We start from the raw sequence: 13745 nt of genomic DNA, 5'->3' as shown, positions 1-13745 counted from the left end.
ATCTGGTACTTTATAGCTTGGCTGTGTTAAAGAAAATAACATTTAGCAGTAAAAACAGATTATTTAATGGATTAATTTAAAATACTAATGATATCTGGTGCCACTGCAGGCAGCACAGACAGACAGGGAGAGAAATGCTGTAGGGAGAGGCCAGACTGAGACATGCCCTGAAGATGCAGAAGATCAGGTAAGACACAGGAATATATAAAAACAGCATGATAACAATATAGGCTAGGTATAAATATATATATTTTTTAAACCTAGTCCAAATAAAACTACTAATAAAAGCAGAATATTCAAATTAAAATGATTCTCAGGGTCAGTCATTTGCACAACCCCCCAATGTCTATTTCAGCTCAGAAAAAGAAAAAAATCTGAAATTTCTTGTGAGGGTCCTGGTTGCGTAGAAGATGAAGGGGTTTCTAGGGTGAAATGTGCACTCTTTACCATAAATATCTTCTCCAGTTGGAGTCGCACTTCATTTCTGTTGTCTGGTCTTATTTGAATTGGAAAATGTGAGGAGGTCTGGGTGAAATCAAAATGAGCCAAAAACATCTGTATTTGGATGGAGTGTATAACCATTATGACACAGGCTACTAGTGAAATATAATTAGTTTTCCAGTCCACCTGGACATATCCATGATAGTCAAACACCTGAAAAATTACTCAGGTTCACTTTTTTTTAGCATCTACTTTTACACGGTAAAATTCAAAAGTAGTTGAATTCTTAGATTCAACTAGCCCATGATTCAATACTCTAAATTTACTCTAAATTCTAAATATTGTGTTTTTTCTGGGCCATTGTGAAAGTTCGTGCTTCCGCACTACATTCGCTCACATCCTGTGCATCTACTGGGGGCTAAGCCCCCCCTGTCCTTAAAACCTAGTGACGCCCCTGTATCAGACCTTGACAAAGATTGCCTATACCTCCCCATCACTTCCAAAACTTTCAGCCTCCTACTCACAAGTCAGCACCAACGGGTTCAATTATCTTTGACCCGTCACTATTTTTTACATGCTTTGCTGCAACTAGATAATCTTACAGTGGATTTCTTAAGAGCTGGTCAGCTGTGAGAAATAATGTGAGGGCACAGTCTCTGTCTTTCCACAGTCTCTTCCATCTATGAAGCTGTGTGTGAGGGCATGGCTCTGTCCATGTGTGAAGCAAAGATGTTCTCCCATCAGCAGTGAAATAGTGAAAGAAAGTGAAAAGGGCTCCCTACTGCCAAGATTAAAGTTTTCTCACTTCAGTCATTTCAGTCACTTTCACCATGTCTGCTCATCCCCTCATAAAACTATGAGGCAAAAGTGTGAGCATTTCTTTACAAAGATGACATAAGAAAAATGAATCCTAGCTCACGGACTATATTGAATGAGCACTGATGAACAAAAAGAAGGATGTAAGACACCTTCTTTTAGCGCAACACCTTTTCTTTTTTTTTAATAAGCAGGTGTTTGAGTATTGAAAATATTAGTTTTACTATGCACCCATATATGAACTAATTTTTGACTCAGTTATAGAGCCAACTGTTGCCACATGCTTCATGACCCCTATTATGACGTTTACAAATTAATTCTAGAGAGCTAATTTCAGCCATTAACAGTTTGTTTTCTGGGGTTCTTGTGAACCTTAAAGACACAGTTGGATTGGATTGGATTGTCCCGAAGGGAAATTTGTTTTGGGCTCTGAGCCACTGCATACACAAAACAACACATACAGTACAAGACATTCAAAGTACTTTCACACATTTAACACACATTCAAAATAGTGAAGGGTGCTTCCACTCAATACAAATAAATCAATAAAATTAATAAATCCATAGGACTGATCAAACCAGCAGCTCTTAAAGCAGAAGTAAGCGGAATGTTTGTGTTAATATAAGTCTTAAATAGTTATATCTTCCAACAGCAATCACTTACATAGTGTTTGGTCCGAAACACGGGTCTGTCAGTCACTCTGCTCTGCTGTAAGCCGAGGAGAAAACTTTCCTTGTATCCTACAACCTTTATCCAATGAGGAGAGAGAACAGCATGAAGGGCTGTGTGTGCAGCCAAGGGATGCGCGTGAATGTGGTGACGTAGGGACGAGGACCAATAGATCCATGACGAGGGCGGGGACTGCTAACTCCATCGGCTGACAAGAAGTTAGGCAAAATGACCGGATCGCTTACTTCTGCTTTAATGAATAAATATTAGAAGTAGGCTACAGGTGTGTCAGTAGACTGAATTTGGTGCGAAAACCTTTGCTATCCCATTACGTCATCACCTTGTCTGAGAGTCGTTGTAACACACCACTAACCACAACTTTGTAGTGATTTTCATAATAGATCTGTCCTGGGTCTCAAATTATGTGATATCTGGGCTTTAAAGCAGAAGTAAGTGGTCCGGTCGTTTTCGCTAATGCTGCGTTCCAGGCAGGCTTTTGAAATCGTAAATTACAGCTTCAAGTCACAACTTACGACTTTGTAGCGTTCCAGGCAACCCACTCGTGTTTTTCCGATCTGTTTTACCTGTGAAAGTCACTATAACGGCCACTCGTAACTTCCGACCGGTGAACTCGTACCAGATCGAACTGGTACCACTTCACGGTCGGAAAAATACGAGTTTCCTTGAACGCACCATAACAGTCCTCGTCCCTACGTCGCCACATTCACGGCGTCCCTTGGCTGCACACACAGCCCTGCATGCCGTTCTCTCTCCTCATTGGATAAAAACTGTAGGATACGATAAATGTTTTCTCCTCGGCTCAGAGCAGAGCAGAGGGACTGAGAGACCCGTGTTTCAGACCAAACACTCTATGTAAGTGATTGCTGTCGGAAGATATAACTATTTAAGACTTATATTAACACAAATATATCACTTACTTCTGCTTTAAAGTCAATAAATTAGTGTCCTAATGGCAGAGTTGTTGCAATATTTAAGATACAGTAAATCTTTGGGATTCAGATAAATGGATCAAATGGCCTTACAGTACCCTGAATATTTTATTTATTTTACACTTCAGTCAGGTTTTAAGATTAAGATTAAGATATACTTTATTAGTCCTTGACAGGAAACTTCTCTTGGCATTGCGTGATCTGGTATTTTTGTCAAGAGCCATTTATGACTCAAGTGAAGCCTAAACACCAGATGGTGCTCTTCCTGCCCTACATGTGTGCACTTGACAAATTTAAAGTAGTTAATTGCATCATGATTTCAAAGTATGATCTGGAGCTTGTGTGATTAGTGGGGGACACCACTGTCCCCACTGTCACATGGCCACTACTTCAAGATCACAGTATATTTATAATTGCAGATACTAGACTGATTCTCTCTCTTCTTCTTTTTTTTAATAGAATCTGTCAAATACTACACATGTCATCTCGCTGACAGGATTCACCTCGGTGAAAGAAAACACACATAGGCAGTGTGTGAATTAACACACATAGCCGCCTGTGACAAAAGGAGCCCACAACTGTTCACCATGATTGAGCATTGCGTTGGTCTATCTAACTACCATCATTTGCCAAAGCCATTATGTGTCATTATGCAACACATTCATTTTGCAATTGCCAGTTTTCTAAGCCTGTACACTCAAGAAATGATTTGTGATAGACCAAGAAGGTTTCCCTCTACTCAACAGTGTAATCTCTACCATGGTGATGGCACTCTCGTTGTTTCACTGTCCATATAGGGTCCTCTGTAAATCTCATTAGTTCTGGTGTTGAATTTATGAGGGAAAATGTTCTTTTTCGGAAACATCAAACCCTAGAGCTGCAATGATCGCCTCTAAACACATGTAAATCAACCTGGAGCAGTCAATGCACGAGAGCCTGCATGACTGGCTGACAATTTGAAGGAAAGTAAGGCAATACGACAGGTGCTGCATTTCATATGCATGGACTGTTTGACAGTATCACGCAATGGATATGGGGTTCAAACAGGATCCAATCCAAAACATGCCTCATCAGGGGCGTCACTAGGTTTTAAGGACAGGGGGGGCTTAGCCCCCAGTAGATGCACAGGATGTGAGCGAATGTAGTGCGCAAGCACGAACTTTCACAATGGCCCGGAAAAAACACAATATTTAGAATTTAGAGTAAATTTAGAGTATTGAATCATGGGCTAGTTGAATCTAAGAATAAGTAAAGTAGTACATCCAATGAGTAACTGGGTAAAAGTAGATGCTATAAAAAGTGAACCTGAGTAATTTTTCAGATCATCATTAAAATCCTCCAATATTAATCAATAGCTCCACTGTTATACAGTACAGAGACTCCAAAATCACCACACACACCAAGGGACTCCTCGTGGTCATACTACAACAGCTGTTTTGGAGAAATGTGCCTTTTTATATCCCAACTGCTTACTGTCTGATGCCTGCTAGTCCTGCTTTTAGCTACAGATGGACTGACTCTCTCCCTCTGTTGACATCAGAGCTCCTGCAGCCCGTCACTGCAGGCTCGGAGCGGAGCTTCAAACAAGCCGCCGCTACATGGGCGCTACCAACTCACAGCTGGGAGGGGGGTGGTCACACACTCAACAAACTGAAGCCCCCTAAAATAGGCCTAATGACGCCACTGTGCCTCATTTATAAATAATGGAAGGGGTTTGTAGCAACCCAAAACGTAATAACTGCCAATAACGTAATAATTTTGATCATTTTCAATGTAATAAAGCCAATAATGTAATAACTTGTCAATAATGTAATAAAACTTTTGAGCCAACAACATAATAACTATAAATAATGTACATTATTGGCTGGTTATTACATTATTGGCCTAGTATAAAAAAAAACCTTTGAAAATGTAATGCCGATAAAGTAATAATATATATAAATATGACTGCAGTTCTTGGAAATAATTGGCTTTTTTTAAGTTTTTGTGCAGTTTGCTAATCAAAAAAGGTACAGTGGATGACATGGTCGTCATATTTATTCATCCAAGATGTATGTACTATCTTGCAGCTCTCTCTCTCTCTCTCTCTCTCCTTCATTAGGTTTTGTTTGTTTGTTTGTTTAATTGTGTGCTCTTTCTCCTCTTATTTTTACTGGAAAAACCTTTTTTGATTTTTAATTTAAAGAGGAACTATTTAAGTCCGGTCATTTTTCCACACTTTTGCTAACCCTCCTCTCTGCCATGTGCATTTGTTTACAACGAATCCGGCAAGAATTCAATCAATAGTGTGGTACATAACGATATATGATGTTACGATGTATAAACAAAAGACTACGGGTTACTGGTACGGGTTAGTGTCGCGGTGCACAGAGACAAGAGCTGGGACACCGGGGCAGCCCAATCTGGCAAAGTTGTTTTACAGCCAAGAGACACAATAAGTGGCACGCACGTGGAAGGTAGAGAGCCTCCATTGTCCCTAGTAACAAGTTTAGCCATTTATTAAACCATCACAATTACTCCGAAGCAGTTTAATTATGGTAAAAATGTTGCTTTTCAATGTAGATGAGACACAGGCACACTGTGCAGAACTTCAAATGTTTCACAACTGCGTTGAAGTGAGTGTGTGGCCATTACACCGTGTCAACCTTAAAATAAAAACAAATGAAGTCATACATATATTATTACATTATCCGCTCAAGTTATTACAATGTTAAACGTTTTTTAGGTCAATAACGTAACAGCCCAGTTTAAATTTTGCAGTTTTGTTAACAAATTGCAACAAAAAAAACCTCCAGAGTCTACCTTTAAATGAAAAATTAAAAAATGTGAAGAAATATGGTGAATTAATTTGACACCTCAACATTTAACACCTCAACATCCTCAAAGAGACACAGATTTCATGGTACATGGTTCACATGAGAAACTGTCTGTTTATACAAGAATATCTATTTGGCTAAAGAGGAGAAAGAGCACACAGTTAAACAAGAAAACCTAATGAAAAGAGAGAGAGAGAGAGAGAGAGAGAGAGAGAGAGAGCTCTGCAAGATAGTACATCAATACTTGGATGAATAAATATGACGACCATGTCATCCACTGTACGTTTTTTGATTAGCAAACTGCACAGAATCTTCAAAAAAGTAAATTATTTCCAAGAACTGCAGTCATACTATATATTATTACAGTACTTTATCGGCATTACATTTTCAAAGGGTTTTTTAATACTAGGCCAATAATGTGATAACTTTTGCTACAGGGTTAATTGTGCATAAAGAACTCTTCTCAACCACTTATGCTCTGTCTACATATTTTTCTTATTGTTACTGAAGGGGATGCATTTAATTTGTCTGCTGACTTTATTGGCAAGATTAATTTTTCTGTGATGGTGTGCAGTTTTCTATTTGTCTATGAAACCTTAAAGGGACAATGAGGAGTTTTGGAAAAGCGACGCGTTTTCACACTACATTTATGAGCCTCCGCGCGCACCGTAAAATTCTTTGACCGGCGCAAGACGGACTCATGTTTTCATTCATCAATAATTAAAGTCAGAGGTTCACATACCGTCGTAGTTCCTACCATAAACGGCCATTCAGCTGCGTTATTCTCATGACTCGCCACGAAACCGAAAGTAAGGAAATGCTGGTCGGCTCGACCAGCATTTCCGCCACCACTAATAATAACAAAATAACGATAGAGACAGAACTATATATTTATCGAAAATGGGCCCATTAACAAGTGTGGGTAGCGGAGATTCATCCACATTAACGTGAGACTTTTTTATAACCGAATAGAAACTCCTCGTTGTCCCTTTAAGTGAAACAAGCTGGGCTTTGTCATTTAATGTCACATTTTTGCAGAGAACATCAGAACATCAGTCAATGACTGAGTCTCCTGTGTCTTCCTTTGAAAAACAAATCCAGTGTTTGTTTGTTTTTGACATATTGTATCATGGTGAAGCGTTCCCAAAAGTCTTTAACCTGTTGCCATTCCGACGGCCCGCCGGCGGGCCGTCGGGGGGGTTTTAATCAGGGAGGGGTCATAGAGGATGTCACCAGTCACTTGAAATAGTCATGCCACATATCGTTGGAAAGCTAAAACTCTTGTGATTAAAGATATGCCGACCATTCCTAAATATAATCATCACAGCAACACTCGAATCAGACTATAAACATGCTAACTTAACAAAGTTCGTAAAAAGCCGATATAACTCACGATTTGTGTCAGGGCAGGCTCAGGATCACAGGGTTTCCCCACAAACTTGGTGTCGTTACATTCAGAAAAGTCCAGTAAATCCAATCCAGTAAAGTATTTAGTCCAAAACACACGGTTGTACCGGTAGATAACCTCATCCCGCTGCTGCATCTTATGAAATTACGCATTGTATATCCAGTAAATCCGTTTATTTCTCCTCATAAGTCCGGCGTTTACATGAAAACAATGTTTATTTCACTTTACAAAATGGCGCTGCCCTCTGACCTTTCGATTGACAGCTCACTCGACCAATCACAAGCTCCCTGTCCCCGGCTGCCGCCTGCAATAGCGAATGAGTGGCTGTGTCTCATGAGGAACATCCCCTCCGACAGCGCTGAATGGCTTCAGCCAATAGAAACGGATCCCGATGACAACTGTAGCATTGAATAGCCAATGAAATTACGAAACGAACGATGTGCTGCATTCACGGTCCCTGGGAAAAGGCAGCACCGCCATTTTCATGCGTAACTTTGCAAAAGCTGCACTTTGGCGCATGTATTGTTTGTCAATGGCAACTTTAGGAAAACGCCTAGATATACACTTAGAAAAACATGTGTAAAATACTCATTTTTAGCAGGATTGTTATCAAATTTGAACTGGGGCCAGGTAAGGCTTCATGCTGTAGTCCCATTGTGTTTTCCAGCTAAAATTCTCAGCTACACTCATCTTCAGGCATCTGATTGCAACAAAAAAATTCAGGCGAGAATAAAAACATTCTAATTCAGTGTGCTCCCACTTAGATTACTCAATGATAGTAGCACTTATAGTGATTATTTCAGTTTGGGGAAAAACTTCAGAGTGATACCTTTCAAAAGAGACCAAGCCCATCCATATTCTCCAAACAGTTCAAGAACAGCATTCAATTTACTTTGGGTACGCCTTGGATAGGCGAATATTACAGAATTTATAGGAGTGACAAGGGGTTGTTTGGCTTTAAACTCTCATTTGGAAATGTTAGCAGCATATAACACACATTGGCTGGACCTGGCAGTGATTAGAACAATTAACAAAAACATATTACTTGCCAGCTAATGGTAGAACCTAGAGTGGTGAGTGCTACAACCTGCAGTCTACAGACATACAGTAAATGTGACAAGAAATACATGTGGTGATGCATCTTTTGGTCATCTGCTGGTCACAACCCACTCTTTGGGAATTAATTACAATGTGTCTGGATTGACCTTATAGAGAAGCTGCGTGTGGCATTTGTGTGCAGGCAGTGTTACCAATCGGAACTTCTCAACAAAAAACTGTGCATTGGAGCGTGTTGTTTATCCATCTCTTAACTGTGCTGTGATCCACATTTCCATTTGTAGTCTGAATATCTTACGGATTTGCAGCTGTTGCAGTCTAACAAACAAACATTGCAGTGGAACTGGACTATGGTGGTTAGCCTACTCAGAGACATCAGGTGATGCACAGAGTCATGTCTTGTTTGAAATGCCACGATAATTATCATCAAACACACGATTCTGTGTCTAAAATAACTCACTGGCTGATTTCACCAGTTGTGGGGAAGTATTATTGAAGATTTGATCATGATCAGCAGATGATAAAGATGTAACATGTCTAGAATAGAATAGAATAGAATAGAATGCCTTTATTGTGCCATAAGGGAAATTCATCTTCACACTCGTCACTGAACAACATACAACACTGAGCCACATTCATACTACATAACCAAAAACAGAAACATCACCAACACTGAGCAACATGTCTGTCAACGTTTCAATTCAACCTTTATTCATAATTCATATGCATTATTTCAAGGGGCTTTACAGGAAGAGGTTAGGACCTGACTGTAATTATAGAGAGAAACCTTGGTGCCGGAATCAGCACCCAGCTTTTTAAAATAGTCATAGGCTACAGTGATCATCATCAATCCTGTCATTAACCACATCAATCAGATTATCCAGTCCAATATTAATATAAAATCAATCTGTCTAGGACATCATGGTCAGTTGTAATTGATGGTAATGAACAAAACTGTACGTGGACCAGTGACTGATTTCCACTGTATCTTTCTTGAGGCATTATAAAGTCTTAGTATGCACTATGCAGCATTGTGAAAAGCACAAGCTGTCATGGTTTGTGACTCTCGTTCCCTGTTTAGTCCTGTTTTATTTTGAAGCTCCATGCCTTGTCTTGCCCTCTTGAAGTGTCTCACCTGTGTCTTCTTGTTTCTCCCTTGTGTATTTTACCTCAGTGTTCTGGATCGTCTGAGTTCATCCCGTGCTCAGGTCCTGTGGTCAACCTGTGTTTTTCCTGCACGTTCCTGATCCTCCGTGAGTTCAATAAAATAGTTTCTTTGTTCCACCATATATCTGATCTTCGAGTCTGCATTTTCGATCCAGTTTATCATCTAAATTGTGACAAAAGAAGTGACATAGATTAACACATATATGTGTTTGTAAACGGCAAGATGTTTTTTGCTCACCCCTTACTGTGCATGTTACAACCTCATGGTGTGGTGACTCATTCAGCCTTAAATGAGTGTGACTAGTCTCTTTGTACTGCAAAATGAATAACTGAACAGTCTCTTGAGTCCAAGCAGTGGTCTCTCAGTGATTTTCATTCCAAAAATGCAACTTGTAATAAATGAATGAATCTGTAAAGGGCACAACATGATTAGAATACTTTTAAAAGTTAGTATTAAAATACCAGTCGATACACACAATACTGTCTTTGTTTTTCTGTTAAAAATATATAAAAACACAAGATATTGAAAGTTATTCTCCAAAAAGATAAGGAAAAAGTACAAATAAAGGGGGGTCACACATATGTGATGAGGTTAGTGTGATAATCAATCCCTGAATCACTAAGATCACAAGAACATACTGTACATGTTGTGCTTATGTTGGGCCGAAAGGCTGTTATGACCAAATGGGTATAGGAGATGAACCTCCTTCAATACATATCCTTCAATATCTGTGGAAGTCTTTAATATCAGACAAGGTACCATTTGTACCATGTTGTACTTTGTTTTGTCCTTGTCTAAATGTTGTTTTAGTGTGAACCGCAGGACTGCGGATGGAAATTAGCTTTAGAGCTAAATCTGGCATCTTTAATAATAATAATAATACATTTTATTTGTAGGGCGCCTTTCATGGCACTCAAGGTCGCCTCACAGTAAAATAAATACAAACAGAAACATCTCATAAAAAATAGTGCAAAAGTATAAAAAAAACAGCACATATAAAATGTTATAAAAACACAGCATAAAAGAAATTAAAATGTACATGTTGTATGTTCATGAATATGCAGAGTCCCGTTACAAATAAACAAATAAATGAAAAAGACTATATTTCTCTGTAAATGGTATTAATGGTCAGAAGGACCTTTTTACAACAAAAGTCTGGCAAAGTGTTAGAGTATCTGGGAACTCAGAGTGCAACTGCCTGAAATGTTAGACTAATAAGGACTTAATAATGAGATCATTGCTGTGGATGTATTCTGGTGGACCTGAGATTTTAATTTGGCCTACCGTCATTTCCATTCTCTGTTGTAATGTTTTACAGATGTATAATATTTCACTGTGGTTCAGGTAAAATCCTCATTGGCCAAACCTGCAACACAGAAAATACACCATTGCTGTTGTTTTCCTTGTTGTAGTTGTTCAGGATGAACTTCTCTCCTACAGTAACTGTCTCTGGAGTTGGTTTATTAAACAAAACAACATACAAAATCTGAAATATATGTTTTACATATCAAACATGTCTTGTTATTGCCTAATAACACAGAAACAGAGAATAGCCCATTTGTGAAAGTACAATGTAAGTATGAAAAGGTATAAATGCTTAGCCTTTCATTATTTTTAAGCAACAAAATGAAATTGCAATAATAGTTCAATACTCACCATATATTAGTGCTGTGATTTTTCCCAGAAATAAAGGCTGTGTCATTTCTTGTAGAAGCTGAATGAGAAATACTGTGTCCCTGTAATACTGTATTGTCTGTTTTAAAATACTCCACTTTGATTTCTTTCTCATCGCAGGTCACACGATTGTAGAAGAAACATGTCATTGTAATGTAGTAGCAACACAACCTCAGGCGTCCCTCGATGACCATGTAAACCGAGAGACTGATTTATTGATTTATTATAACCTGTACCAGAATCAGCAGCCCATCTGATGCCATTCACTGTTGTTACCTTTAGACCAAGGCAACAAATGTCATGAAATGGAAAATGGACTAAAACTACTCTTCATGCCATAACATCATGTACTTTTTTTTTATTTTTATAACAAATAACATTGCATGATCCTCTCCAAGGACAGAAGAGCATCACTGCTTAATGCTAACAAACCTGTCGTCGGTCCAGTGCGATGGCCGTCAGTGTGAGAGTGGAGACGTGCAGGGAGCAGTACTGCACAAATCGGCTGATGTGACACATTGTCCTCCCAAAAACCCAGGTGCTGTTCACAAATCGGACCTGAGGGATCGGACCCACACATGCAAATGGAGTTTAGGTCATGCAAACCTGTCAACATTTCAAACCAACTCACCCATCAATCCATAGCTGTATGACCACACAAACACTTAATTAAATACAGATGATCTTTGGATTAATATTTGAGTGACAGTGGGAATATGGGGATGTTTCCAAAGTCATACAGGCAAAAGACAAAAGCACCTAGATAATAGTATTGGCAAGAATCTGGCAATATGATATATCCTAAAGGAGGGTGACGATATGATATATTGCCATACATTGGGATACCGTAAGGTGTAGGTAAGGTGATATATTGCTAGTCTATTTTTATGCATTCAGTCTCAAAACAGTTGCACCTGCATCTGTATTTGACAAATTCTATAGTTCTTATTATATCCTGCATCATACATCATTAGTTTCGGCCTCAATCAATAAAAACTCAAAAGTGCAGGAAGGATAAGATAAAAATAAACAATACATGAAATTAACAGTGTCATTAATATGATACACCGTCGCTCCAACATAAAACCATTTTTCATTCAAACTAAACAAAGATATGAACATCAGTTGGAAGCTCATACAACACAGAAACAATGTCACCATGTAAAAAAAAACAAACAAAAGACGATTAAGTCATAGCATCATAAAAAAAACGAATATTTATTTTCTTGTACCCCTATTAGTTAGGGGTAGGGTACTAACCCTATGATGAGATATGTATATTTATGAGTTCATCCTCTCTCTCTCTCTCTCTCTCTCTCGCTCTCCTTCTACACACACACAAGCATACAGCAGTAGAGAGAGGTTGCCTCTCCTCTCATATGTTGATGTCAGAAATGTTAATATATAAATAAAAAAGCTCACGCACATCCAACATTGCAGTAGGTGCTGAGTCTGAGGAAGTTAAACAAGGCAAAAAGGAGAACTCGCAACACTGTCTTCTCTACATCATATAATATGTAGCCCTTGAATAAATATATTTTCTATTTCGGGAGAGAGTTCTCTTTTTCGCCTAATGTCTAAATACAACCTAAACATTTTGACCAACAAACAATCGCTAAAAGTTTGAACACTTTTAATTCAGGTGTCTGCTGAACTCTTTAAGGCTGCGCTACATCTCCATGTGAACAACAAAGGTCATGTGGGATGTAGCTATATGATCCAGGGTGAGTGAGGATGGGGGGGGGGGGGTCTTACCAGGGTGAAAGGCGTGTTGAGTACAGTGATGAAGATATCGGCCACTGCGAGGTTCATTATAAACAAGCTGGTGGCGGACTGGTTGCGCTTGTTTTTCACCAGCACATGGCACACCAGCGTGTTGCCGAACAGGGAGATCACGATGATGAGAGAGTAGGCAGCCACCAGCAGCGCCTTGACGCTCCCCCCCTGGGACTCCCCGCCGCGCCGCTTCTTACTGGCCAGGGAGCGCCAGTCCTCCAGCATCCCCTCGTCAAAGTCCAGCAGGAAAAAGCCCGAAGTGCGGTTGTCCACCTGTCCCGAAACATTAAGTAAATTCTCCTTGTAAGAAAACATCCCGTCTCCAATAAGTGAGGAATCATTGAGTCTCTGTCCTGCTGCCGCACCTGCAGCTGAGCTCCCACAGCTGTCCACCCACAGGACCACAGACAACCAGACACACACGGCTCTCATTCTGCTACTAGTCCCCGTTTGTTGTCGTTTCCCTCTTCTCTTCTATGTGTGAAGAAGTGATGTGTGTGTGTGTTTGTATATGTGTGCGGACTGGAGGCTGCACGGCACTGGAGGCGCAGAGCAACAAGTTGCGTGATGCGAGTCAAGGCTGCAGTTTCTCAACCTCGAGTATCCACGGGGTGCGAGAGTGTGTGAGCGTGAATGTAGCCTATGTGTCACCGCAATATCTATTCCCAAAGCAATTAAGAAATTCATGAAATAGTCTTTCTCTCTCTCTCTCTCTCTCTCTCTCTCTCTCTCTCTCTCTCTCTCTCTCTCTCTCCCCCTCAAACACACACACGCATACGGGATATGTGACAAATTAAAGGAAAAACCTTAATGCAGATCTTATGGGAACAATGGCTCACATAATGATTGAGGGAATATTAGAAATTTAAATTAGTCACCTGGGAGCTTTGTGTTGAGAGGGGGGTAGTGAGTGGTGGGGGGGTGGCTTTCCTCTTGTCTCCAATGTGGAAACATTTGTATTTGAAATGGCC

The 13745-nt window shown here is 39.7% G+C and overlaps 1 protein-coding gene across 1 annotated transcript; it reads right to left on the bottom strand.

Moving 5' to 3' along the window:
* Positions 1 to 11387: 11387 nt before the first annotated feature.
* On the bottom strand, positions 11388 to 13206 carry LOC146991748 (G protein-coupled receptor 83-like). Its single transcript, XM_085789078.1, has 2 exons — positions 12754 to 13206; positions 11388 to 11556 (listed from the first exon to the last, which is right to left on the bottom strand). The coding sequence occupies exons 1-2, from the start codon at positions 13204 to 13206 to the stop codon at positions 11422 to 11424; spliced, it is 588 nt and encodes a 195-aa protein (XP_085645204.1). The 3' UTR covers positions 11388 to 11421.
* Between the last annotated feature and the right edge of the window lie 539 nt (positions 13207 to 13745).

This window comes from Trachurus japonicus, chromosome 1 (assembly GCF_045865225.1).
Source record: "Trachurus japonicus isolate A0001 chromosome 1, Traja_1.0".
Taxonomy (NCBI): domain Eukaryota; kingdom Metazoa; phylum Chordata; class Actinopteri; order Carangiformes; family Carangidae; genus Trachurus; species Trachurus japonicus.
The sequence above is the reverse complement of the archived record's forward strand: the minus strand, read 5'-3'. Positions and strand labels throughout refer to the sequence as shown.